The following is a 25,706-nucleotide window of genomic DNA, read 5'->3' on the forward strand; positions in this document are numbered from 1 at the left end:
CCTATCAGGATATGCCAGCATGAATTGAACACCATGTACCGCAGTAGTAACTGTGTGATAATGTATGTTCATTACATCAGACTAGAAGGACACAAAAATGGGGTGAATTGACCTAACAGTTCCATTCATACTTTTCATTACATTTACAAGAAAGCAAAACTGGGCAAAAATACAATTTTATGACTGAAATGTTGTGGCAATTCTATCAGTGCCAAAAAGGAAATAAACTGGATCAGAACCAGATTTGAGACCTAAAAACATCAATCATAAATCATCTACTTGTTTCATGCTATTTTATACTAAGTTCTTTTTTATACTTATCAAAAACATAAATCATGAACACAGCATCTTTTAAAACATATCCTTCACAAGAACAGTACTGTATTATGCCAATAACCAATGCCAATTTTAAACAAAAGATGAAAGTAAACAATTTAAATACTGAAAAAATTCATTTTCTATTTCAAATCATTGCATTATGTCCATTAGCACAAGATATCCTTATTGTAAATATGTATCTTGTCTATGATTTAAATTCTGCACCGTGTCCAATGTTGTTACTGTTGATGATTGAAGATGACAGCCATAATTTTCATGTAAAAATGTGTTACATAATGTGGAATTAAATGCAAGTATTTATGTCTTTGGTACCAATAAAAAATATGTTTTAAAGGGACTCCACTGAGGTTTAAAAGCCTAAAAACATAACATTTGAATTTCTCACATAAATGAGCTTGGGCACTTTAAACAGAAATATATGCAAGGATAGTTAAGAAATATACTTTGAAATTAATTGAAAATTGTATTTTTATGCTTTTCTAAGCCCGATTTGAGTGAAAAGCGTTTAAACGCTTTTCAATTTTGGTCATTTTTTACAATTTGAATAATTATTCTGGAAAAACGAAATACGCGAATGCTCTGAAATTTTGCACAAAGATTAGTCGGGTCTAAACCTACATCAAATGGTACATTTACCTGGAAAAAATATTTTGAGTCCCATAATGTCAAAAAACCTCAGCATACCTTTTGTTAGTCATTTATTTTTCTTGATTGATTTATAGAAACAAATGTGTTGTACACAGAAAATTTGCAATGATTGGCATATGGCGGCTTTTTTGTGCAGCAAAGCAGAATCAGTGTGTTATTGGTGCACAGCTAATGATGGTACTGATCCCTCCTGTGAAGTAATCATTGAAATTCCACTTTTTTTAAAGCTGGACAAGATTTTTCTATTTTTGTGCAGCAAAACAGAATCTGCCGGTGATATGCACAATCACAATCCTGTGAAGTCTGGTTGAAATCTCCCTACGAGTTTGACCTGTGAAAGCCGGACAACCTAAATGGGGACAGACAGGAAGGCAGACGGATGGGCAGACCGGGAAAACAAAAGTAATATGTATCCCAAAAGTTTTGTACATCACACACAATTATAACTAGTCTTCCTTATCAAAGCTTGAATTGTACATCATGTCATTGATATATGGGATCATTGAAGCTCATAATTATTCAGACATGATAAAAGAAGAACTTTATCTTAAGACTGCACACGCATTTTTTGTAATTTTAATTTATAACAGTTTTTATCACTTCCTATTTCAAGATAACCTTTCAACCTTTCAAGTGAGCTACAGAAAATATTAAATTTACAATCTGAAAAACGTTCACCAAGGACCTTACCTTTAGAGATATAGCTGCAATTAAATATATTTTTGCATTTTCAAGCGGTCAAGAAAAGTGTTTTCAAGCAGTCAAGAACATATGATATGTTATTATCGGCACATTTATAAATCAATTGGCACAAATATCATCAGGAATAAAATTAGGAGCAATGACAAGTTTTAGGTAAGTAACAAAATTGTTTTTATAACAAAATATTCCATTTTTTCTATCTACATGATGTTCATAATACGTATGATGATCATTCTTAGTTACGAAATAGATGAACTAAAATTATTTGTGTGATTTTCTTTTCATTTTTTGTTTTTGTTATGTCCCCCCCCACCCCACCTCCAATGATAATATTATAACATATTGTGCTCTTTTCCAGGGTAGTATTTTTTCTGCTGATGTTTATACAGAAACCTAGGAATGCTTTTGCTGACTGTAACGAAAAATATGGTAAACTTATAATGGAAAGCATCATGGTTGCCTGAACCAAGACAAGATATGCGATGTCATTCATCCTGTAACAGCCAAGACCTTCAATCACTGCCTGATGAGGAAAGACAGACAAAATATGACAAATGCTGCACTTGCCAATCATGTGCAGTATGGGAAGGAAATGAAATCGAGCTATTTATAGAATTTGTGTCAGTGTTTGGCAGAAGCTTAGTTGTTGCAAATCAAGCTTCTAATGAAACAGATGTTGTTTATAAAATTGAGCACTTGAATTCTATAATGACAGAAATTCCAAGTAATCTTTGCAACTGGGACAAAGAATCAGGTTTAAAAGCAAGATACCCTGATGACTTTAGTATCATGCAAGCTTATATGGGTAGAATTGTGAAGATGAATTTTAAAGATAATCAAATTTCCACACTTCCTGACATACGATGTTTAGTTAAACTTGACCACCTCAATCTTAAAAACAACAAATTGACATTCATTTCAAATTCATCTTTTACAGATATGGACCACCTAAGGATTGTTGATTTATCAGGAAACTTAATACAAAATATGGATCCAAATATTTTCACATCAAAGAATTTGATAAGTTTATTCCGTGTGGACCTGCGTAATAATCAGCTTAGTAACTTGGATATATCAAACATGATCAGCTTGTACCCATTTTGCCACATAGACTTTTCTAAAAACCAAATCACCGAATTAGTGAATACAGCAAATTTTTCGATGAATTTATCATTTACATAATTATGGACCAGGTTTTGTGTCTTTAACAGGAAACAAAATTTCAAAATTCCCAGATTTTGTTCAACTTTTAAAACTTGATGACATCACACAACTTGGACACTTGATCGGTTTTGGCTTTGATTTCACGGATATTCCTTTAAAATGTGACTGCTACATTGAAGAATTCATGGAACGTGCATATGAGATCGTCAATACAGTATGGAGGGACTATATGAATATAACTTGCAAAGAACCCAAGAATTTAGCAGGCCAGCCTGTTGTTACTATACCACCTGAAAAACTTATCTGTGATACAGATATTGGCTGTGATCCACGTTGTACTTGCATAGATCAACCTTTCAAAAACAGGACTTTTATCGACTGTTCAAATGCTGGACTAAAAAGACTGCCAGATATACCCCCGTCTAGATTTTCATACTTCCTCTCATTAAATGTGTCTAACAATGATATCTCAATAATAGAAAATGTGTCATACCTTCACAAAATATCTATGCTGGACATTTCTGGGAACAACCTTAGAGAAATAGACAACACTATAGCAAATAATCTTGAAAACGCCACATATATTGACATATCAAATAATCCAAGATTAACGCAACTTCCACAAATGTTCCAGTACCATAATGTGTGCTCTCGCCACATGAAAAACCTTCATGTAAACTGTGACTGCCAGTCAAAATGGATTGAAAAATGGGTTCAATCGCGGCCATGCCATGAATCCCAAGATAATTTGTTCAAATGTGAAATTCCTAAAATAGGTATTAGGAGAGCTCTTGACTTCAGTCCTGAAGATTTAGAATGTTCGCCTGAAGGTTTCCTGTTATTTCTTGGGACAATAATTGCCATGGTTATTCTGACCCTTGTCTTAATAGGAATTGTTGTGTATACCTTCCGCTATGAATTACTTATTCTTTGCCTTAGAATGAGACAGAAAAGTAGAAACATTGTTGTTCCTCTCTATGAATATGATGTTTTCCTTTCCTTTAATGATGCAGACGACTATGTTGACAAATGGGTAAATGATTTACTTGAGCCGGAACTTACAAAAGCAGGTTACAATGTTTTCCAACCAAACCGAGATGTGACATTTGGGGCTGAACGTGACTCTGAAATAATCAAAATTCTGTCTAAAACACGCAACTTCCTCACAATAATGTCTGAAAGTTATCTCCAAGAGAGTGAAGAGGGAATGAGATCATGGACTGAAAACGAGTGGAAATATGGTTGGAACAATTTCAAAACAGACAGATCTAAAAACATAGTACTCGTTAACTTTGACCATTTGTCAGCATTCAATGTCGACAATCCACAGATAAAAGCCTTTCTACGAGTTGGCTGTACTGTTGACTTTAAAAACCATGACAGAAAAATCATGCAGGAAATCTTTGAAAAACTTGGACCATCGCTAAGAAAGTCATTCGCAAGTAAAGCAATGGAGAACAAATTGCCAAAATTCTCCCAGTTTGACATTTTCACAATCCCAAACAAGATGCCCTACAGCATAAATGATAGTAATCTAGGTACATACGAGGGTTGTCCCAAAATGTCGTAGACTACATTATTTTCTCTTCAACCTGACGTCATATTTTAATAAAATTTACTGATATCTTCCTTGGTCATTAATTTTTGTTAATTTACCTACTTAAAGTCAATAGCCACTATATTAGGTAAAGCTTTTTATCAGGGTTTTATATTTAACAGTACAACATACCCAGAGCACGATAAAATATTAGTCAGTGTTGAGAGCATGCTTCTTAAAATAATGCCATTAACTTCTAGCATAATAATAATTATGGGAAATACATTCATGTGGAATTACGTCATTCATTTTTACGACATATCACCACCAGACGTTTATGTAACATTAATTTGAAAAAGTCTGTAGCATAATACGTAACAGCAGTGCTATTTTGAAAATGCCCAAAATGGCGACGACGTCAGATGAAAATGTGGCGCAACGCAATGTCATTGAATACTGTGTTAAGCTGAAGAAGCGTCCAGCGTTAATTGACAACTAGGAGAACATTATATTTTATCAAGATAATGCACCTTGCCATAGATCTCAGGAGACACAGATTGAACTTGATGTGATAGGTTTTCAGAGACTTTGCAGTGTTTCCTTATTTGAAATCACAATAACGAGGTCACAGGTTTGAAAACTTTAGCGAACTCCGCCAGGAAACTCAACTCTGCGAGTGTTGAGTACATTGAAGCAGGACTGTTTTGAAAACGTTTATGATAAATGGGTTGCCCCACACTGACAGTGCATTGTGAAACACGGTGAATACTTTGAAAAGCATTTTAAAAAATCTTATAACTTCATGACGTTTATGAGGGCGTGCGCCGGGTATGTATAGGTAGCATTCTTTAAATTTTGATAACTTGGTCAATTTTGGAGGTATTTTGATTTTATTTTGCATAGACACACATAAAAGGTGTACTGACTTTTCCCTAGCAGGAGGACTCTATTGTATTATAATTGATTATTTTGGGACAACCCTCGTACAAAGAAAAACAATAATGAAAATGCTCCTAAGATCTCTCAAAGGAGCAGTGCACTCTACTTTCATATTAAAAAGCAAAGGAGACAATAAGCATAGTTCTGTAAAACTAATTAGCAAAATTATCTGCCCTTCACAGTAAAACTGTGATGATTTTTGTTGTTGTTGTTTTTTTGTTTTTTTTTTAAATTTGGTTGATGAACCATTTTAGCCTAATATGATCAATGTTAGTTTACGAAGCAATGAAAATATAATTAGAATCATTTGAACTAGAGCCAGCTACCTTAACTTTTTGAAAAATCAAAGCACAGAAGGCGCTGAATTTGTTTGGGTCTCAGAATGTCAGAAAGGTGAAGGTTGTGAGATTATAAACCAATTTGTTTTTGTATAGTGCCACCAATGCTTTCCAGTGTTTTAACTGTAGTAAATTGGCTATAAGACTAATTGCAACACTGATAGTCAATTCAATGTTTATTTGACTTAAAATTTTTTTTTAAAAAAAATGAGTTGCCTCAACTGGGATTTGAACTCGAGACCTCTCGATTCATAAGCGAGCGTGCAAACCCCTCGGCCACGGTGAAGTTATATGTTAACGGCCTGAAGAAAACCATATTATTCTAAATTAGGGTTTGTAACTCTTATTATTTCGACGCTAAACACAGATGTAAATAATCATGGAGCTTACTGTAAGCATGTTTATCTATAAAGAATGAAACAATATTAGAAATCTTCGACCATTCGGGAACTACTTCGCTTGAAAATTAATGCGCCTGTCATTTGACAATCTTTATGCATTGATCTCCCCTGAATTTTTCGGCGTTAGTGTACATATAAAGGGAAGTAAACGCTTCAAAAAAGTGGACTACTTTAGGCATTTGCAATTAACAGCATTAGGCTCTGAAATTTCGCTATCATTATTTGTTTGGTCTGATGACCCAAACAAATAACAAGTGGTCTAAAGCAAAATTTTGAACTATACCTGTAATTTATGATATTTCATCTGTATACCAATAATTATTACAATTAAAAGCCTGTCTTCCCAAAACCATTTTTTTTTATTTAAAGTAACAGTGACCTTGACCTTGACCCAAGGAGGTCCAAAAGCAATCCCAACTGGGGTCTTCATATAAGCTGTATACCAACTTTGATTACAATACCCCATTCTTATCTCTAGTTATTGTCCAGAAACCATCTGTCTATTTTTAGTAATGGTGACCTTGACGTTGATCCCAGGGGTTCCAAAAGCAATCCCAATGCAGGCCTTCAAATAAGCCTGCTATATATATACCAAATTTAACTTTAATGTCTCATTCCTAACTCAAGTTGTTGTCTGGAAATCATTTTTTTCTGTTTTATAAAGGTGTCCTTGAACTTGACCAAAGGAAAACTGCATTATTTGACCCACTGTTTCTGCAAAAGCTATGGCTAGTGTAATTTTAACTTTTGTTCAAGATGAATCAACTATTTTCATTGTTCATAATAAGTTGTGACCACAAGATAATAAGTTGTTGCCACAAGACAGTATCTTGAGGCCTCATGGTAATAAGTTGTGGTCACAAGATAATATCATGAAGTCTCAAAATAATAAGTTGTTGCCACAAGACAGTATCTTGAGGCCTCATGGTAATAAGTTGTGGCCACAAGATAATATCATGAAGTCTCAAGGTAATAAGTTGTGCTTGTAAGTCATGGCCATGAGTTAAAAAATACTGTGACTGTCACCTCTATGCAACCATATAAATCCGAGAGACTTCAAATTGTGCAGGATAGATAATAATGATTTTTAAGTACTGCATTTGGTTTAATGATAAATCTGTTTCAAATTTTTAATCTCTTAAGTACGAGAGGTTATCCAAAAATTCATGGACTTTCTTTGTTGCGTAAAATTTATACGAAATATTAATTTGAAATTCATACACTGCTTAGAAAAATTAATAACAAATATACACAGAAAAATACATGTAAGTAGCTTTTTACATTACAACAATATTTAATTTTACATAAATACATGTCGGCGACAGCGGCGCACTCCAAAAGTTATTGACGTCAACGTCATAATATTAATGTACAACTTGTACTTCAACGTTACACAGTCAATGAGGGTTACTGCTTCTCAAAGTAATGTCCATCACTAAATTTCTTATGCCATTTTAACACTAATGATCATTAAATTTTCTTTTCTCTGTTCGTCTGCTGATTTTTATCAAATGTTTTTGTAGGTGTCATCCCCAAATTACAACAAAAATTTATGATCGTTATATGATAGCGAGATTTTCTAATTACCGCGTGTCCGTCATTTTCCCGTTGTAAACAATAAAGGCGTCTGGCGTTTCTAGCGATATCAACAAAAAACGGAAATGACGTCCATTATTTTAAAGAATTACTTAAATGACATCATAGAAAAAACATGCGATGTTCAGCGGGTTTTCTACGTTAATTTTTTAGTTTTTTAGCAAGAAATATACGATGACTTGCTGCGTTTTTTTACCGGGTGCCGTGTATGTGCTTATTTAAAAGCAATATGAAATCATTATTTATGGACACTATTAACAGTTCTTTTCAAAATGTGTTGATAATATTCTACAATGTATGCTGATAAAATTTCATTACAATACATGTTGACGCTCAAGAGATATTTAAAAAGTCCATGAATTTTTGGATAACCCCTCGTAGTTTTACAATCATGCTCCTAACAAAATCAGGAGTGCCATCTCAGGGTTCTTAAATTGCTCAACTAAGTTTGCTATTTTTTATCCTTTGTTACACAAACACAGTATAGGTCATATGGCAACTTTCAAACTTGACCTTAACTGCATGTTGATGTCATTTATAGGTCATGGTCAAACATGAATTTTCCAGATGTTGGTGTTGTCCTAAATAATGTTATTATCCAAATATAAATGAAAGTTACATCCATTGATATAAGTAAGCTATGACCAAATAATAATTATGAAACTTCATTTTTTTAATTGTTTCACACTTGTTATTTTTTTACATTTCTAATTATTATTTATCATATTCTACTCCATGCTATTTTGTTGATTCTTTTCTATTTGAAATTATTATTTTTTCTTCTTCTTTTTTTCCATAATTTCATTTTACTTTCTTTAAGAACATTCTGATTTTCCTTTTTAATTTTACATTATGATTGTGCATCATTGCTAAATTTTCAAACAAAGTTTTATGTCATTTTACCTGGTTTTAAGCATTTGTATAAGGATGATAATTTGGATTGCTATTTTATTTAAACCTGTAACATATAAGCTTGTTTATAAGCAGCACAATGTTTACTTACAAGAAACTATAGTTCATTAAAAGATCATGATTACTTTGTGCCATAGTTACACTGGGGCACACAGCTAGCTGACTTGATGTTTTTGGAGCATATTATATATGAGCTGTGTCATGACAAAACCAACATAGTGCGTTTGCGACCAGTATGGACCAGATATTCCTGCACATTCGCGCAGTCTGATCAGGATCCATGCTGTTCGCCTACAAACTAAAAGCGAACAGCATGGATCCTGATCAGACTGCGCTGATGTGCAGGCTGGTCTGGATCCATGCTGGTCGCAAACGCACTATGTTGGTTTTGTCATGACGCGGCTCAAATATTTTCACATATTAACAGTCCTCAATTCAATTAATTCCATGAAAAACTTCCCCAGCATGTAGATTATTGCTCCTTGGATAAACAATATATTCCTGGTGACCATGCTAGACACCTGCATTGGACTGAATTGTGGTCTGGCTAACTGAATAACTACTTAAATAAAATTCTTATTACCTAATTGCATCATTTGACAGGAAGCCAAGCATCCAATGCAAAGTTGTTACTGTTTTCATAATGGTCTTTTCAGTTTCTTTAATTAGACCCACTAACTACTGCCTACTTTTCAATTTCAGCACAGTCATGTTGCATTTTCTAAATATTTCCTCTTCTTAAATATCACAATTACTCGGAGGAAATTGGTGTAGCTCTATCTAATTTCTTTTATTGGGTTCTTTTAAACAATTAAGTGAAACAGGGAAGTGTAACTAAATGTCTACCAAAAATAAAGTAACAATATTTCTCAAACTTTTCTGTTAAATGTCTCACACAGACGTACTTCACCTCTCAGTAATCATGGACTACTAAATGTTAGAACAAACATTTCGTAATTTGATTTTTGTTCTTTTATATCCTTAACTTTGCCATTATCAGGCTGTTCTAAGGTGAAGAAACGGCTAAAATAAACATAATTCAATTGGAACTGAATTACGAATCAATCAAATATACATTCCTGACATTTCAGCACAAGTTTGATCCACATGATTTTGGTAAAACATTCAATGGCATTGATATCTCAAGTTTCTAGGACAAATCTTAACCCCTGGCCTGCAATGAGCAGCAACTGAATCTAACGCATGCGGACCATGATTCTCCAGCAAATCAGTGCAGTCAGAACATGTTTGCACTGTCTACTATTCTGAGTCAGTACATATTCTAGAATTTTCCTTAAATATGATAATAGTTTAAATTTGTTCAGATTGAAAGTCCATTTAAGATCAGGTTTTTATTTTTTATTTTATCAACATTTAAAATGGTAAGTCTCTATCATTAAGGTAGAGCAAGATATTTTACAAAAATGGGGATTTTACAATGTAAGGAGTAATTTAATTTTAAAACGAATGTAAAAATAATACAGTTAAATAATTCTTTTTCTCAATTATCAATGAAATTACTTATATTTTACAATTTCTGTAATTTCACATTTGGAGAATAATAATAATTAAATCAAAACAAAATATATGACAAATAAAATATTAGTAAAAATAGGTAATATAAATGAGCCGCGTCATGACAAAACCAACATAATGGGTTTGCGACCAGCATGGATCCAGACCAGCCTGGGCATCCGCGCAGTCTGATCAGGATCCATGCTGTTCGCTTACAAACAGGCTATAACAAGTAGAGAAACTGATAGCGAACAGCGTGAATCCTGATCAGACTGCACGGATGCATAGGCTGGTCAGGATCCATGCTGTTCGCAAACCCATTATGTTGGTTTTGTCATGACGCGGCTCAAATTGTAACAGTAGAACAAAAGGATCAATGTAATTCTACACATAGATTATACAATATATAAATATTTTACAACTTCTTACCATTAGGTTTGAATTGAAAACCCGGAGTGCCTATTTCTATTACTAAGTGGCAAAACCTAATTTATCTAAAGTCTTTGATATAATTGTGATCCATCTTAACCTTTACCAAGCTTGACTTTTTTCATCTTTTCAATCTCTGGACAAGACTGTTCATCACTTCTAGGGAAAATTTCATGTTACTTCAGACACAAGTTGACACATGAGTAGAACCACCATTGTTCCATATTTAAGCTACAGTTTTTCTTCAAGAAATGTACAAAAAAGTTACTAAACAACCTCAACAGTATTGGTATCACTTACAAAATTCCAAAATAGGAAAAAGGTAAGTAACCTTCTTAGCAAGATAAAATACATTATAGAAACTAATCTAGTAAATAATTATAATGATTTTATAATAATCCAACACTCCCATAAAATCATCCTCTAAAAATAAATGTTTACAAGATGTCAATCATTTTCATCAAAGAACCATTTTGAAGTCTTTGACCTTTTATGTATATCATTCATGTACACAGGAAAAAAATCTTGACAGTACAAAGTTATGGACTTATTTATGGACTCTTTGAAGCAGATTTATATAAATATGATGTTATTAATTAATATCTTTCATATGCCCTACCTTAATGATAAAATAATTGGAGGACTTTGATACCAGAGATCACTGGTATTTAAACAGAACTATTTTTATGACCTGAAAAATATATATTTAATTGCCTTAAATTATGCATCGATATATAGTAAAGATATAGCTTTAACATTTATACATTCAGAAATTGATTGAAAAGAAATTACTTCATGGGATGTTACACTTTCAAATACCCCTGGGTGAACTTAGTTTCTCTACTTGTAATAGAGTTGGTAAGCGAACAGCATGGATCCTGATCAGGATGCACAGGCTGGTCTGGATCCATGCTGGTCGCAAACGCACTATGTTGCTTTTGTCGTGACGCAGCTCATATAATATACCTGCTCAGGTAACATGTGTACCATGATATTTTATTGTTTTTGATTCCAGAAGTTGTCACTGAAACTGCATCAAATTCTATGGCAACAACATGGCCAAGTGATGTGAACGACCATGTTAAAACAAAATTAATGGTACATACATTTATGTAATTCCATGTAACAATTTACTACCATGAAAAAAAACATGGTCCTGTTTATTAAATAATTAGACTGTATTGCATGCATGCATTAGGGAAGTCTTCCAATAATGCATTATGTAGGTTGTCCTCCAAAAGTTTTAAACATTTCAATTATTTCATCAATAATGGTGATATATCATTTAATTGTCATATAAAAAGTGTTAAGATACATTTTTTGTTCTAATGCAACCTGCCATATTTTCAGGAAAATTTTTTTTCCCTGCAAGTTTTAGAAATGAAACATATTTCCTCAAATTTACATTTCTCCTGATTTTGGCGCTTTTCTAATCTAATCGCACAATTACTTTACAAGACTCATTGCAAATGACACATTATGCCAAAACAGAGTAACAGATTATTATTGAAAAAAATAAAAATTTCAACAATTGAACAACAAATTGTGTTTTAAAACAGACCAGGTATCTTTTACATGTGAAAATGATAATCAAGATACAAATTATAAATAGAATGAGCAGACTTAAAATTTGTCCCATGGATGTTCAGACACAAGCAAATCTATAGGGCATAAAAATTTACAATTTTTTTCACAAAGTTCAAAGCAACTGTTGTCAATTCTATATTAATAAATTATGAGTCATTTATATTTTCAAAATCAAAAAAATCAAAACTATGAATTTTCAAAATGAACAAGCAATTATCATAGTATTGCAAGCAATCCATAAGTCCCCTACCGGTTAGAACCCCAGCAACATTTTGATGGGCCATTGGCCATTTAATTTTACCACTGAATGAATGACATGAATGAACTTAAATCTTTTGAGTTCTAAGTTTGTCTATATCACAGTAATGTGTTAAGTTTCCCTGCCTAGTAAGGAAATTATGTTTATACAACCTTGTCATATTTTTACGATGTGGGATTTTAAAGTAAATCCTATAAGGAATGAAGAAGTTGGAGTAAAAAATACCAATTTCTCGAAAAAAATCTAAGTTCAAGGGGGACATAATTCTGGAAATAGTCTTGCTAGAGAATTTAACCTTCTCAAAAATGTTGAGTGATAATAAGAAACATATATATGAAGTTTGAAGTAGATACATTAGGAAATAAAGAAGTTATTTAAAAAAGACAACATTTTTTTTTTCATAAAAATTCTAAGTTCAAGGGAAGTAATACTGATAATTTTTGTGCTAGAGTTGTAAACCTTGTCACATACGATGTGGTTGATGACCAAAAACTTATATCTAAAGTTTGAAGTAAACACCTAAAGAAATAAAGAACTTATAGTGAAAAAGCTGAAAAATTTAAATCAGAAATCTTGAAATTCAGGCTATTTGTTGCCATAGTAACCAGAAATTTCAACATAGGAAGAAAAGAAAAAGATGCGCATAATCTCCAGACTGCCATCTACCCATATTTCAAGTTTCATAAAAATATTTTCAGTACTTTTTGAGTTATCACTGGATCCAGTTTATGTGTTAAATTTGTCATATTTTCAGACTATTTGTTGCCATAGCAACCAGAATTTTCAACACAGGAAGAAAAGAAAAAGACGTGCATAATCTCCATACTGCCATCTATCCATATATCAAGTTTCATATAAATATTTTCAGTACTTTTTGCGTTATCGCGGGATCCAGTTTTGTGGACGGACGGACAGACGGACGGACAGACGGACGGAGGGTAAACCTAAAGTCCCCTCCGGTTAAACCGGTAGGGGACTAACAAGTGAAATTGTAAAAGCTACATTGTTACTTTTTAACTAAAGAAAAAGTAAGAAAAATTTCATATAATAACTTTATATAGTCAAAATTTGACTATACAATTCCAAAGTAGATTACATGGTACTTTTGAATACCGTATTTATGGATTTCTTTAATCATACCATGATAGAAGTAAGTAATTTAGATACGAAAATTTCTAATAATAACGCCTAAATAAATTTATCATTTACTTCTGACACATGCAAGAAATAATACATTCCTTTGGGGTCATTGAGTAACAATTACTGTCACATATGAGGTCCTGTGAGAGTTTATTTATTTCCTATCAAATAATTATCAGGCCATATGGGATTTTATTTATGTTTGTTAATAAACATATGCTTCACAAACAATTACCAGTAGTGATAGCTTCCAACGAAAAGGATTATAGCTTTTGTTAGAGAACTGTTGGTATACATATCTGTCTGTTTACAGTAAATGTGACTATCAATAAAATGCCAATTTAGCAATCTAAAAATCTTGGTCACATCAGTTTGAGATTATTATCAGTCTATGAGAACAATAATTATTATCTGTCTATGAGTACAGTCTATGACTACAATAATTATTGTCCGTCTATGAGTACAGTCTATGAGTACAATAATTATTAAACATCTATGAGCACAGTCTATGAGTACAATATTTAATATCCGTCTATGAGTAAAGTCTATGAGTACAATAATTATTATCAATCTAAGAGTTCAGTCTATGAGTATGATAATTATTATCATTATAATTATGAGTACAGTCTATGAGTACAATAATTATTATCAGTGTATGAGTGCAGTCTATGAGTACAATAATTATTATTAGTTCTATGAATACAGTCTATGAGTATGATAATTATTTTCAGTTTATGAGTATGGTCTATGAGTATGATAATTATTATCACCACATTATTACAGTCTATGAGTATAATAATTATTATCAGGCTATGAGTACAGTCTATGAGTACTATAATTATCATAAGTATATGAGTATAGTCTATGAGTATAATAATCATTATCAGTCTATTAGTACAGTCTATGAGTACGATAATTATTATCAGTCTTTGAGTAGAGACTATGAGTATGATAATTGTTATCAGTATAACTATGAGTACAGTCTATGAGTATGATAATTATTATCAGCATATGAGTACAGTCTATGATTATGATAATTATTATCAGTGTATGAGAGTAGAGACTATGATTATGATAACTATTATCAGTGTATGAGTACAGTCTATGAGAATGATAATCATTATCAGTATATGAGTACATTCTATGAGTACAATAATTATTATCAGTGTATGAGTACATCTTTGAGTACGATAATTATTATCAGTGTATGAGCACAGTCTATGAGTATGATAATTATAATATCAGTACATGAGTAAAGTCTATGAGTACAATAATCCTAATCAGTGTATGAGTATAGTCTATGAGTATGATAATTATTATCAGTATATGAGTACAGTCTATGAGTATGATAATTATAATATCAGTACATGAGTAAAGTCTATGAGTACAATAATCCTAATCAGTGTATGAGTATAGTCTATGAGTACAATAATTATTATCAGTGTATGAGCACAGTCTATGAGTATGATAATTATAATATCAGTACATGAGTAAAGTCTATGAGTACAATAATCCTAATCAGTGTATGAGTATAGTCTATGAGTACAATAATTATTATCAGTATATGAGTACAGTCTATGAGTACAATAATTATTATCTTAGTATGAGTACAGTCTATGAGTACAATAATTATTATCAGTATATGAGTACATTTTTGAGTACAATAATTATTATCAGTGTACGAGTACAGTCTGTTTGATAATCATTATCAGTTTATAAGTACAGTCTATGAGTACAATAATTATTATCAGTATATGAGTACAGTCTATGAGTACAATAATTATTATCAGTATATGAGTACAGTCTATGAGTACAATAATTATTATCTTAGTATAAGTACAGTCTATGAGTACAATAATTATCATCAGTATTTGAGTACAGTTTTTATGATAGTCAGAGGGACAAATGGACAGACCCCGAAGCCAAAAGCAATATATATGTCTCCCAAAATTTTTGGGAGAAATAAATAATGTTAAAGGGACTCCACTGAGGTTTTTTGATATGATGGGACTGAAATTTATTTTCCATATAAATGTACCATTTGATGTAGGTTTAGACCTCTAATCTTTGTGCAAATTTTTTTTTCAGATCATTCGCGCACTTCGTTTTTCCAGAATATTTATTCACATTGTAAATAAATGACCCAAAATGAAAAGCGTTTAAACACTTTTTACTCAAATTGGAAAAAGAAAAGCATATAAATACGATTTTGAATTATTTCAAAGTATATTTCTTAACTATCTTTGCATAATTTATATTTCTGTCTAAAGTGCCCCAGCTCATTTATGTACAAAATTCAAATGTAATGTTTTTAGGCTTTTAAACCTCAGTGGAGTCCCTTTAATGTGCTATTCTTTAAGTCAGATTTATGTGAAAAGATTTTATTTAGAAGAATCTGTTTTTATTAGAATGATTATTCTGGAAAAACCGAGTAAGAGAATGATCAGAAATTTTTCACACAAGTTATTACTTTATACCTACATGAAATGGAACATTAATCTCGAACAATTATTTCCAGTTCTGTTATGTAATAAACTTCAGTTGTGTCCCTTTAAGAGTTTGACAGCACTAAAGTCTTGCTCTCAGAGTAATCAAATATAATTATGTATTATATAACAATTAAATCGCTTCAATAAGGAAAGTGATCTTGTGCGGAGGTTTTCATAATTATTATATCATTTTCAGATCATAAATCTAGATGTTTTTTTTTTCATGTTAAATATAAAACAAATATTACCTTAAGGTAAGTTTGTCACGTTTGTGATATTTTAGTCACTAATTAAATAGATTGTCCTGAAATTATATTATTATTACAGTTTTATTTTCATATATTGTCTTGCATCCTAGATATGATATTATTAGGTCACATTTAACATTTTTCAAGTAAATTTAGAGCAAGAAATATTGATTCAAAATTTTCTTATACCTGCATTTATTGAGGGTTACAAATAAGAATTTTTAGTGGTTCAATAAAAAAATCTTCCTTACAAATAATGAATGCTCTTGTCGAGATCAAAAGATAACGAGGTTTTTTAACATGACGGGAATAGAAATATTTATCCAAGATCTGTGAACCATTTGATGTAGGTCTGGACCAATAACTTGTGTTTACTCTAACTGCATGCCCGTCACTTTTAACCCATTACTTCATGAGCATTTTGTGAAAAATGGATGTTTTCATTGAAAAGTCTCCCGTTACAAGTTCAAATTGCTATAATACTATACAAAACTGCTTCAACACTAATCAAACTTGGCACAAATGTTGATTGGACCATTGCCCTTGCAACAACATGCTCAGGCTTCAATTTTCTGTTACCATGGCAACGAGTGGACATCTCAAAATTGCCAAAAATCACTATTTTGCGTTGATTTTTTCCATCAAAATTCATTTCAAAGTGTTGCAACTTCTCAATGGATTGAGATAGAGTGAAATGCTTTTCAGCATAGGTTACACGTTACCTTATGATCAATCTGGGGTCATTAATAGCCTCTCACAAGTCCAAAATTTTCTTGGCGATGAGGACTCCGCCCCGCTTCAAATCCCCCAAACAGAAGGGGGTACATTCCCCTTCTGGCAACCCCCTGATGTATCTTTTGGTTGGGGGGTCGTGCGGAAAAAGTGGTCACTTTTTTTAACAACATTTCTCAAACAAAAACAAGTGTTCGGGGCCTAAATAAGGCATTTTTTTCACCATTTGAGACAACAAAAAGGGGGGGAGGGGGTGAAAAAGGCGTTAAAAGGCGTGTATATCGCGTAATGGGTTAATATACTCTTTGCTAAGGCTTTTGAAGTTAATATTCACAAGATGGAGACAGCTATAATGGTGGATTTAAAAATGCATGTATATTGTATTTGAATAAACCTAAAATTTTGGTGTTGTTAAGTAAATTATTTATTACATTGTTATGATAAGTACTACCAGTACAAACCTATACCAGTGGATGTTTGTTAAGATATAAATTGTGTTTTCAATTGCTGGAGAAAAGTGTAAGCAGCATGTCGTAATTTTAAAGTACTAGATATTCGAAGACAGTACTGACATGACCTTTCAGTAGAACATTTTAACATATTTCAATATGAGTCTCAATACAAAACATTGTTATAAAGTAGTGCAACAGTAACCAAGATGAGTTTACTCTGGAGGTCAACAGATACCTGCTATGACAATTTAGAACAAGAAAAGCATTGATGCAAAGCATCAAAGGGTGTCCAAGCAAGAAATGCAGCAAGTGAAGATGAACTAGTAGACATCTAATGACCAGATATTCATATAAACTTTTCATTTACCAGAATTGTATAATATTTATGAATGGCCAGACGAAAGACATAATATGTTTGCATTTCATTTCCTGCAAAATTCTCCAGTTTGTTATTTATTACCATAACGTGACACAAATGACCGTTGCGTTAAACTAAAACAACTTCTATATAGATTTTCGAACATTCACTATGTTAGAGTCATCATTCTATTTATAGGTACAGCAATACATAATAACCCACTGTGTACTAATAAAAAAATCCCCGAAGATTAATTGACGGATAAGATAATTTCATTTGAATATGACTTGTTTGCATTGCGAAATTCTCCAGTTCGCTATTTATTGTACATATCCCGACATCTCTTTTTTGATAATAAAACACCCTCATACCAATCGGAATGATCGGCTATTATGACCAACGAAAAGGCTCGGGAAGTTGCAGTTGGCATTTCACAAAATCTGATTTCATTCCATAAGGGGCGATACGCTTCGGCGCGGATGCCAATAACCACTGGAGGATACAAACAATGGCTGCGAGATTTAAAATCAAAGTAAATGAATGAAAATAATACAATTAAGATTATAATGTAACATAATTAAGATAATTCCAGGATATTTATAAACTTATGAAAAATATCCAGAGAATATCAATGACAGAGCCTTCTCACTAATTGATGTTTTTATGATAGCAATGATCCCACGCCTAGAGCTTTCCGCTAAGTCACTGACCTTTGAATATCACAGATGCAAGGAAATGATGTTGGCAGCTTGATAAAACAAAAATTAATGTGTCTCCATTTAAATCTTCATTCTCTCATTTGACATTCTTGTCAAGGATCACCGACATTAATAATTCATATGAAACTGGTTAATTGTGATACAAAAATATAGTTTCATTTAAACAACAGATCTATCAAATTATTTATATTTGAATGAATATCTACATATATTTTGCAATAAAAATCATACATATATTAGGTAACATGATCCTTTTCAACAGTGACAACAGTTATGTACTCAAATCTGGTATATGTGTCATGTTCAATCAATTGCAACTATGCACTTCTACAATCTGTTATCTTTAATATACCAATAAAAATATTGTAATCGTATCTAAATTTACTAATATGTTATTTTCCAACTCCCAAAAGAACAATTTTGCCTTAAACTGAGATGTGCTCATCAATTCTAAAATGTTCCTAAGAAGTTTAATATATATATACTGCAAATATAATGTGTATAAAGCTATATTATCTGCAGCAAAAATTATTGTTTGAATCTTTTAAAAAGAATACTTTCAAAATTCTTTTATGACATAAATATGGAAGTAAATTGCCTTAAAAACAAATGGTGCATGCCCAAAATCAATGCTAAATGGAAATAACAGAATAACATTTTTTTTCTGAAAACACTTATTGTTTTACATACAACATTTATGTGTATTAAATAACAGAGACATTCTATGTTACAACCCTTTCAAGAATCAACCATAAAATAATGAAAAGAATAAAATTTTACTGTTGATATTGTTTTGAAAGAATTTCACAAGATTTAGCTTCATACACTTTAAAATTTGCTTTTTTGAAGTTAGATGCATTAAGGAATATTGTTCTATATTTTACAAGAAATATACATGTATGTCAAAGGTTAAAGAAATAATTGTGAATACAGACTTTACAAAACTTTTCGAATAATTCTGAGTAGTTTTGAAAGCATTTTGAATGTTATTTTAGTTATTTTAATAGTAAACGATTGATTTCCTTTCTTATCTAAATTTGTAATATATTTTTGTTTGGTTGTACAGGCACCAACACAATTTAGGTCATAACTAGAACTATCGCTGAATGTGATTCATACCCCCACCAATGTCTTTGACAGAAGACAACTTGGAAAGGTGGTTAAGGGAATAACTTTAGTGGCACAAATACATGAAAAGAAATTATCTCTAGTGAAAAAAAGACTAATTATACAGGTAATAGTATAAATATATATTATCAAATCATGTTTGAAACAGTTACAAATTACCTTTCATTTTCCCAATGTACTAAACATTTTATAAGTCATTTTTTGACCTTCAAGTGTGGCCTTGACCTTAAGCTGGCACAAGGGTAAGATGGATTCAGCACATTGCCCAGTTGGGGTGAACATTTGAGTAAAGTTTGAAGAAAATTCTTCCATTAGTATAGAATTTATAGAGCGGACACGACATATTGTCTAGTATTGATTGTATGTAAATTTAAAGACTTAAAAAGGGGCATAACTTTGTCAAAATGCAATACAGAGTTATGAAACTTGACCTGCATATCTTATTTGTGACACCTCATATATTTTTTACGTTTCAAGCAAATACCTGTGCTTGTTTCAGAAATATTCAAGTACATGTTAAAATTAAAGAACTTTTTCTAAGTCAATTTTTGACCTTCACGTATGACCTTGACCTTTAGCCGGCACAAAGGTGACATAGATTCTGCACATAACCTTGTTGAGGTGAACATTTGAGTAAAGTTTGAAGAAAATTCTTCCATTAGTATAGGATTTATAAAGCGGACAAGACATATTGTCTAATATTAAATTGTATGTAAATTTGAAGACTTAAAAAGGGGCATAACTTTCTTAAAATGCAATACAGAGTAATGAAACTTGACCAGCATATCTTAATTGTGACACTCCATATATATTTAAAGTTTCAAGCAAATACCTTTTCTAGATTCAGAAATGTTCAAATACATGTTAAAATTTAAGAATATTTTCTAAGTCAATTTTTGACCTTCAAGTGTGACCTTAACCTTAGCCGGCAAAAGGGTGAAATGGGTTTTGCACATCCCCTTGTTGAGGTGAACATTTGAGCCAAGATTGAAGAAAATCTTTCAATTAGTGTAGGACTTACAGAGCGGACATGACATACTGTGTAATATTTGATTGTTTGATATTTGACCTTCAATTTTGACCTTGACCTTGAGCTGACACATGGGCAACATGGGTTCTGCACATCCCCTTGTTGAGGTGAACATTTGAGCCAAGTTTGAAGAAAATCCTTTACCCCTTGTACTCATATATACACGAAACAACGCACTTTCGACCCCCCCCCCCCCTTTAGGCCTGAAATAGTGAAAAAATGCCCTATTTAGGCCCCAAACACTGTTTTTCGTCTGAGAAATGTTGTTAAAAAAAGTGACCACTTTTTCGGCGCCGTCCCCCATCCAAATATTACATCAGGGGGTTGCCAGAAGGAGGATGTGCCCCCTTCTGTTTGGGGGGTTTGAAGGGGGGCGGAGTCCCCCTCATCGCCAAGAAAATTTTGGACTTGTGAGAGGCTAAAAATGACCCCAGGTCAATCATAAGGTAACGTGTTACCAACGCTGAAAAGCCTTTGACACTATCTCAATCCCTTGAGGAGTTGCAGCACTCTGAAATAAAATTTGATGGAAAACATCGAGGCAAAATAGTGATTTTTGGCAATTTTGAAATGTCCCCTCGTTGCCATGGTAACAGGAAATTTAAGACTGAGCATGTTTTTACAAAGGCAATGGTCCAGTCAACCTTTGTGCCAAGTTTGATTAGTATTGAAGCATTTTTCATAGTTTCATAGAAGTTTGAACTTGTAACAGGAGGCTTTTCAGTGAAAACAGCCATATTTCACAATAAGCTCATGAGGGAAAGGGTTAATTAGTGTAGGACTTACAGAGCGGACACGACATACTGTCTAATATTTGATTGTTTGATATTTGACCTTCAATTGTGACCTTGACCTTGAGCTGACACATAGGCAACATGGGTTCTGCACATCCCCTTGTTGAGGTAAACATTTGAGCCAAGTTTGAAGAAACTTTAAATTAGTGTAGGACTTACAGAGCGGACACAACATACTGTCTAATATTAAAATGTTTGATATTTGACCTTCAACTAAGACCTTGACCTTGAGCTGACACATGGGCAACATGGGTTCTGCACATCCCCTTGTTGAGGTGAACATTTTTAGCCAAGTTTGCAGAAAATCCTTCAATTGGTATAGGATCTATAGAGGACACGAAAATGGAGACGGACGGACAGACAGACGGACCGACACGACAAAGCGAATCCAATATAGCCCCCCCCCCCACATTTTGTGGTGGGGGTATAATTATGGCGTTGGACAGAAGGAATTATTTTGGCTTACCTCAGATGTTACAAACTTGGAGCAACACCAGGGGACAAAACCATCTCCACTGTGCTGGAGCTAATTAAAAGATACATAGACTTTATTTATTCGAACAGGGATAAATGGTAGCTGCAATGCTGATGCCTCCAAAATTACCATTAAAGGCAACGCCTCTGCTACAACTCTGGTATGTTTGTAAATAATTGAATGAGTATTAAAAACGTTTAGAGAAAAACATGACTAAACAAGAGGGCCATGATGGCCCTAAATCTCTCACCTGACCCATCAAACTCATCAGAACAATTACCTAGACAAGCATTCTGACCAAGTTTAATGACAGGTGAGTCAAAAATGTGACCACTAGAGTGTTAACAAGAATTACCCATATTTGAGCAGTGTGACCTAGTTTTTTACCCAGGTGACCGATATTCAAACTTGACCTAGAAATCATGTAAACAAATTTTCAGACCAATTTACAGGATACTTGGATCAAAACAGTAGCCACTGGAGTGTTAACAAGATTTTTCTATTTTTAGCTCCGGTGACCTAGTTTTCATGCCAGATGACCCATGTTCGAACTCATCCGAGACATTACCTAGACAAGCATCCTGACCAAGTTTGATGATAATTGAGTCAAAAATGTGACCACTAGAGTGTTAACAAGATTTTTTCTATTTTTAAGCTCCTGTGACCTAGTTTTTCATCCCAGATGACCCATGTTGGAACTTATTTGAGCAATTACCTAGACAAGCATCTTGACCAAGTTTGTTGATACTTGAGTCAAAAATGTGACTACTAGAGTGTTTACAAGGTTTTTCTATTTTTAGCTCCTGTGACCTAGTTTTTCATCCGAGATGACCCATGTTCAACCTCATCTGAGCTTTCACCTAGACAAGCGTCCTGACCAAGTTTGATGATGATTGAGGCAAAAATGTAACTGCTAGAGTGTTAATAAGGTTTTTCTATTTTTAGCTCCGGTGACCTAGTTTTTCATCCCAGATGACCCATGTTCAAAGCTCATCTGAGCTATCACCTAGACAAGCATCTTGACAAAGTTTGATGATAATTGAGGCAAAAATGTGACCACTAGAGTGTTATTAAGATTTTTCTATTTTTAGCACCTGTGATCTAGTTTTTCAACCGAGATGACCCATGTTCAACCTCATCTGAGCTATCACCTAGACAAGCATCCTGACCAAGTTTGATGATGATTGAGGCAAAAATGTAACCGCTAGAGTGTTAACAAGGTTTTTCTATTTTTAGCTTTGGTGACCTAGTTTTTCATCCGAGATGACCCATGTTCAAACTCATCTGAGCTATCACCTAGACAAGCATCCTGACAAAGTTTGATGATGATTGAGGCAAAAATGTGACTGCTAAAGTGTTAACAAGGTTTTTCTATTTTTAGCTCCTGTGACCTAGTTTTTTATCCGAAATGACCCATGTTCGAACTCATCTGAGCTATCAACGACAAAGTTTGATGATGATTGAGGCAAAAAAGTGACCGCTAGAGTGTTAAAGGAACAAGTGTGGACGGACGACAGACTACGGACAACGGACATTCAATGATCCTAAAAGCTCACCCTGAGCAAGCTCAGGTGAGCTAAAAAGTCTGTTTGATTTTAAATTCCAGTCTAAATGGCAATAGTTCTTAATGTCCACTGTCCTCTTCAAAAATGATGTTTTTATTGGATCATACCTGCATATTTAAATTGACTTGACAGAGCCATAATTAGGAATGCAAAAGAAGTAAATTAAATAAGGGAGTATCCTATATTTTCCAAAAGGTGACATCATTACAGTTACAGCATTTCATTGGGAAGTTACAACAAAATTGGCTCTTGACCTAATTTCTAGGAAATTTGGCTAAACGTATTTCCATTTACTTAAATAAAAATCACCAAAACATAATCAAGAAGCACCCAAGTTTTTTAACACATTTTCTTGTTTCAGTTTCTAAATAATTATATAACATTTCAGTAAAAGATCTTTATTAAGTTAATCGATTTTGAGGCTATACTTAGTTCTGTTTAAATAGTTAAAGTAATGTTACATCTTTATATATTATAAAGGTCAGTCCAGTAGTGTGTTTTTAAATCTTAAACCTAACACAAACTAAATTTTGACACATTAAATTCAAAGCAATAAAAAATCATTAAGTGGCAACAGAAAATTATGCAAACAAAATAGAATAATTAAGGAATCCTTAAAAAACACTCAAAATAAAACTAGAAATGTCTCATCATGCCACGGATGCCCCCGCATGCAGCCAAAATTTCAGATGGTGCATTAATTACTTTTTTCATTTTAAGTTCAAAGCCCTTAAAACTTTTCAATGTTAACACAAACCACTTCATACAATGTTCAAGGCACTGAAATTATTCAGTCTTAACCTTTTAAAAATAGCATATTTCATATATGTAGCCAAAATAATGGCTAAAAGTATGAGTGCTGAAACTGAAAGTTCAAAATTTTTCCAACATTCAGGAAAGATAAGTTTGTCTAAAATCATTGAACCACGACCAAATTCAAACTTAAACTGCTTATCTATATTATTTTCAAAGTGAAAGGGACATAACTCAAACTATGACCAAATTCCAACTTGACCTGCCCATTCTTTTGACATATCCATATGTCAAATTTAAATTGAATATGTAACACTGTTGGGTAGATAATGAACACAAACTGTAAATTTCATATTATTTTCAAAGTGAAAGGGGCATTACTCACGCCAAAAATCATTGAACCATGACCAAATTTGAACTTGGCCTGGGCATTCCAAAAACATATCCATATGTCAAATTTGAGTTGAATGTGTTGTACCTGATGATGATTGGGGAGACTAAAAATTTCATATTACTTTCAAAGTGAAAGGGGCATAACTCTGCCAAAAATCATTGAACCATGACCAAATTTGAATTTGACCTGCGCATTCCTTTGACGCATCCATATGTCAAGTTTGAGTTGAATGTGTTGTACCTTTTGGGAGATAATGAACGGAAACTGAAAATTTCATATTATTTTCAAAGTAAAAGGGGCATAACTCTGCCAAAAATCATTGAACCATGACCAAATTCGAACTTGACCTGTATTTTCTCATGACATATCCACATGTCAAGTTTGAGTTGAATGTGTTGTACCGTTGGGGAGATAATGAACGGAAACTGAAATTTCATATTATTTTCAAAGTAAAAGGGGCATAACTCTGCCAAAAATCATCGAACCATGACCAAATTCGAACTTGACCTGTATTTTCTCATGACATATCCATATGTCAAATTTGAGTTGAATGTGTGCAACCGTTCTTAAGATAATGAACGGAAACTGATGATGATGGAATGACAGAATGACGGAAGGATGGAAGGATGGAAGGACGGAATGACGGAACAGGGTAACACTATATGCCCCGGCCATTACATGGCGGGGGCATAAAAAATGAAAATGACCTTGCAAGCTCAGTTTAATTGTGCCTGTTCATAGATAGTAGTAGTATTAAGTGCAAGCTACCTCACATACTTGTAATTATCTTACTCTATACATGTTGATTGTTCCACTTGTATCATTTTTTCTTAAATATTTTCAGTCCTAAGATTAAATTGCAACCTGAATTAATGTCTCTTGATTTGTTTTAATTTATACATTAATTGAGGATCACTGCTTTGAAAGAAAAAAGTTTTTCATTTATCATCTCCCTTACAAGAAAGTTTGCATGTTATATATCATTACATCATTACATTTTCTGCAATTTACTGCTATCGAAAGTTAATTGAAAGATTCAAATGCATGTTCTTTGCAAATCCTC

General features: G+C 32.9%; 2 protein-coding genes across 2 annotated transcripts in view; one reads left to right on the top strand and one right to left on the bottom strand.

The window, feature by feature from the left end:
• LOC132744451 (stabilin-2-like) overlaps positions 1 to 25,706 on the bottom strand; it is a 299,749-nt gene that overhangs the window by 187,166 nt on the left and 86,877 nt on the right. The gene's annotated exons all lie outside the window — the stretch shown is intronic.
• Positions 1,622 to 5,858, top strand: LOC132744441 (protein toll-like). Its single transcript, XM_060733153.1, has 2 exons — positions 1,622 to 1,842; positions 2,048 to 5,858. Exon 2 carries the CDS (start codon positions 3,038 to 3,040, stop codon positions 4,421 to 4,423), a length of 1,386 nt encoding a protein of 461 aa, XP_060589136.1. The 5' UTR covers positions 1,622 to 1,842; positions 2,048 to 3,037; the 3' UTR covers positions 4,424 to 5,858.

This window comes from Ruditapes philippinarum, unplaced genomic scaffold (assembly GCF_026571515.1).
Source record: "Ruditapes philippinarum isolate M1 unplaced genomic scaffold, ASM2657151v2 ctg1134_1_1_1_1, whole genome shotgun sequence".
Classification (NCBI taxonomy): domain Eukaryota; kingdom Metazoa; phylum Mollusca; class Bivalvia; order Venerida; family Veneridae; genus Ruditapes; species Ruditapes philippinarum.

What these genes read in the sequence shown, in the direction of transcription:
- LOC132744441 (XM_060733153.1), top strand. Translation starts at nt 3,038, where the DNA reads ATGGAACGTGCATATGAGATCGTCAATACAGTATGGAGGGACTATATG.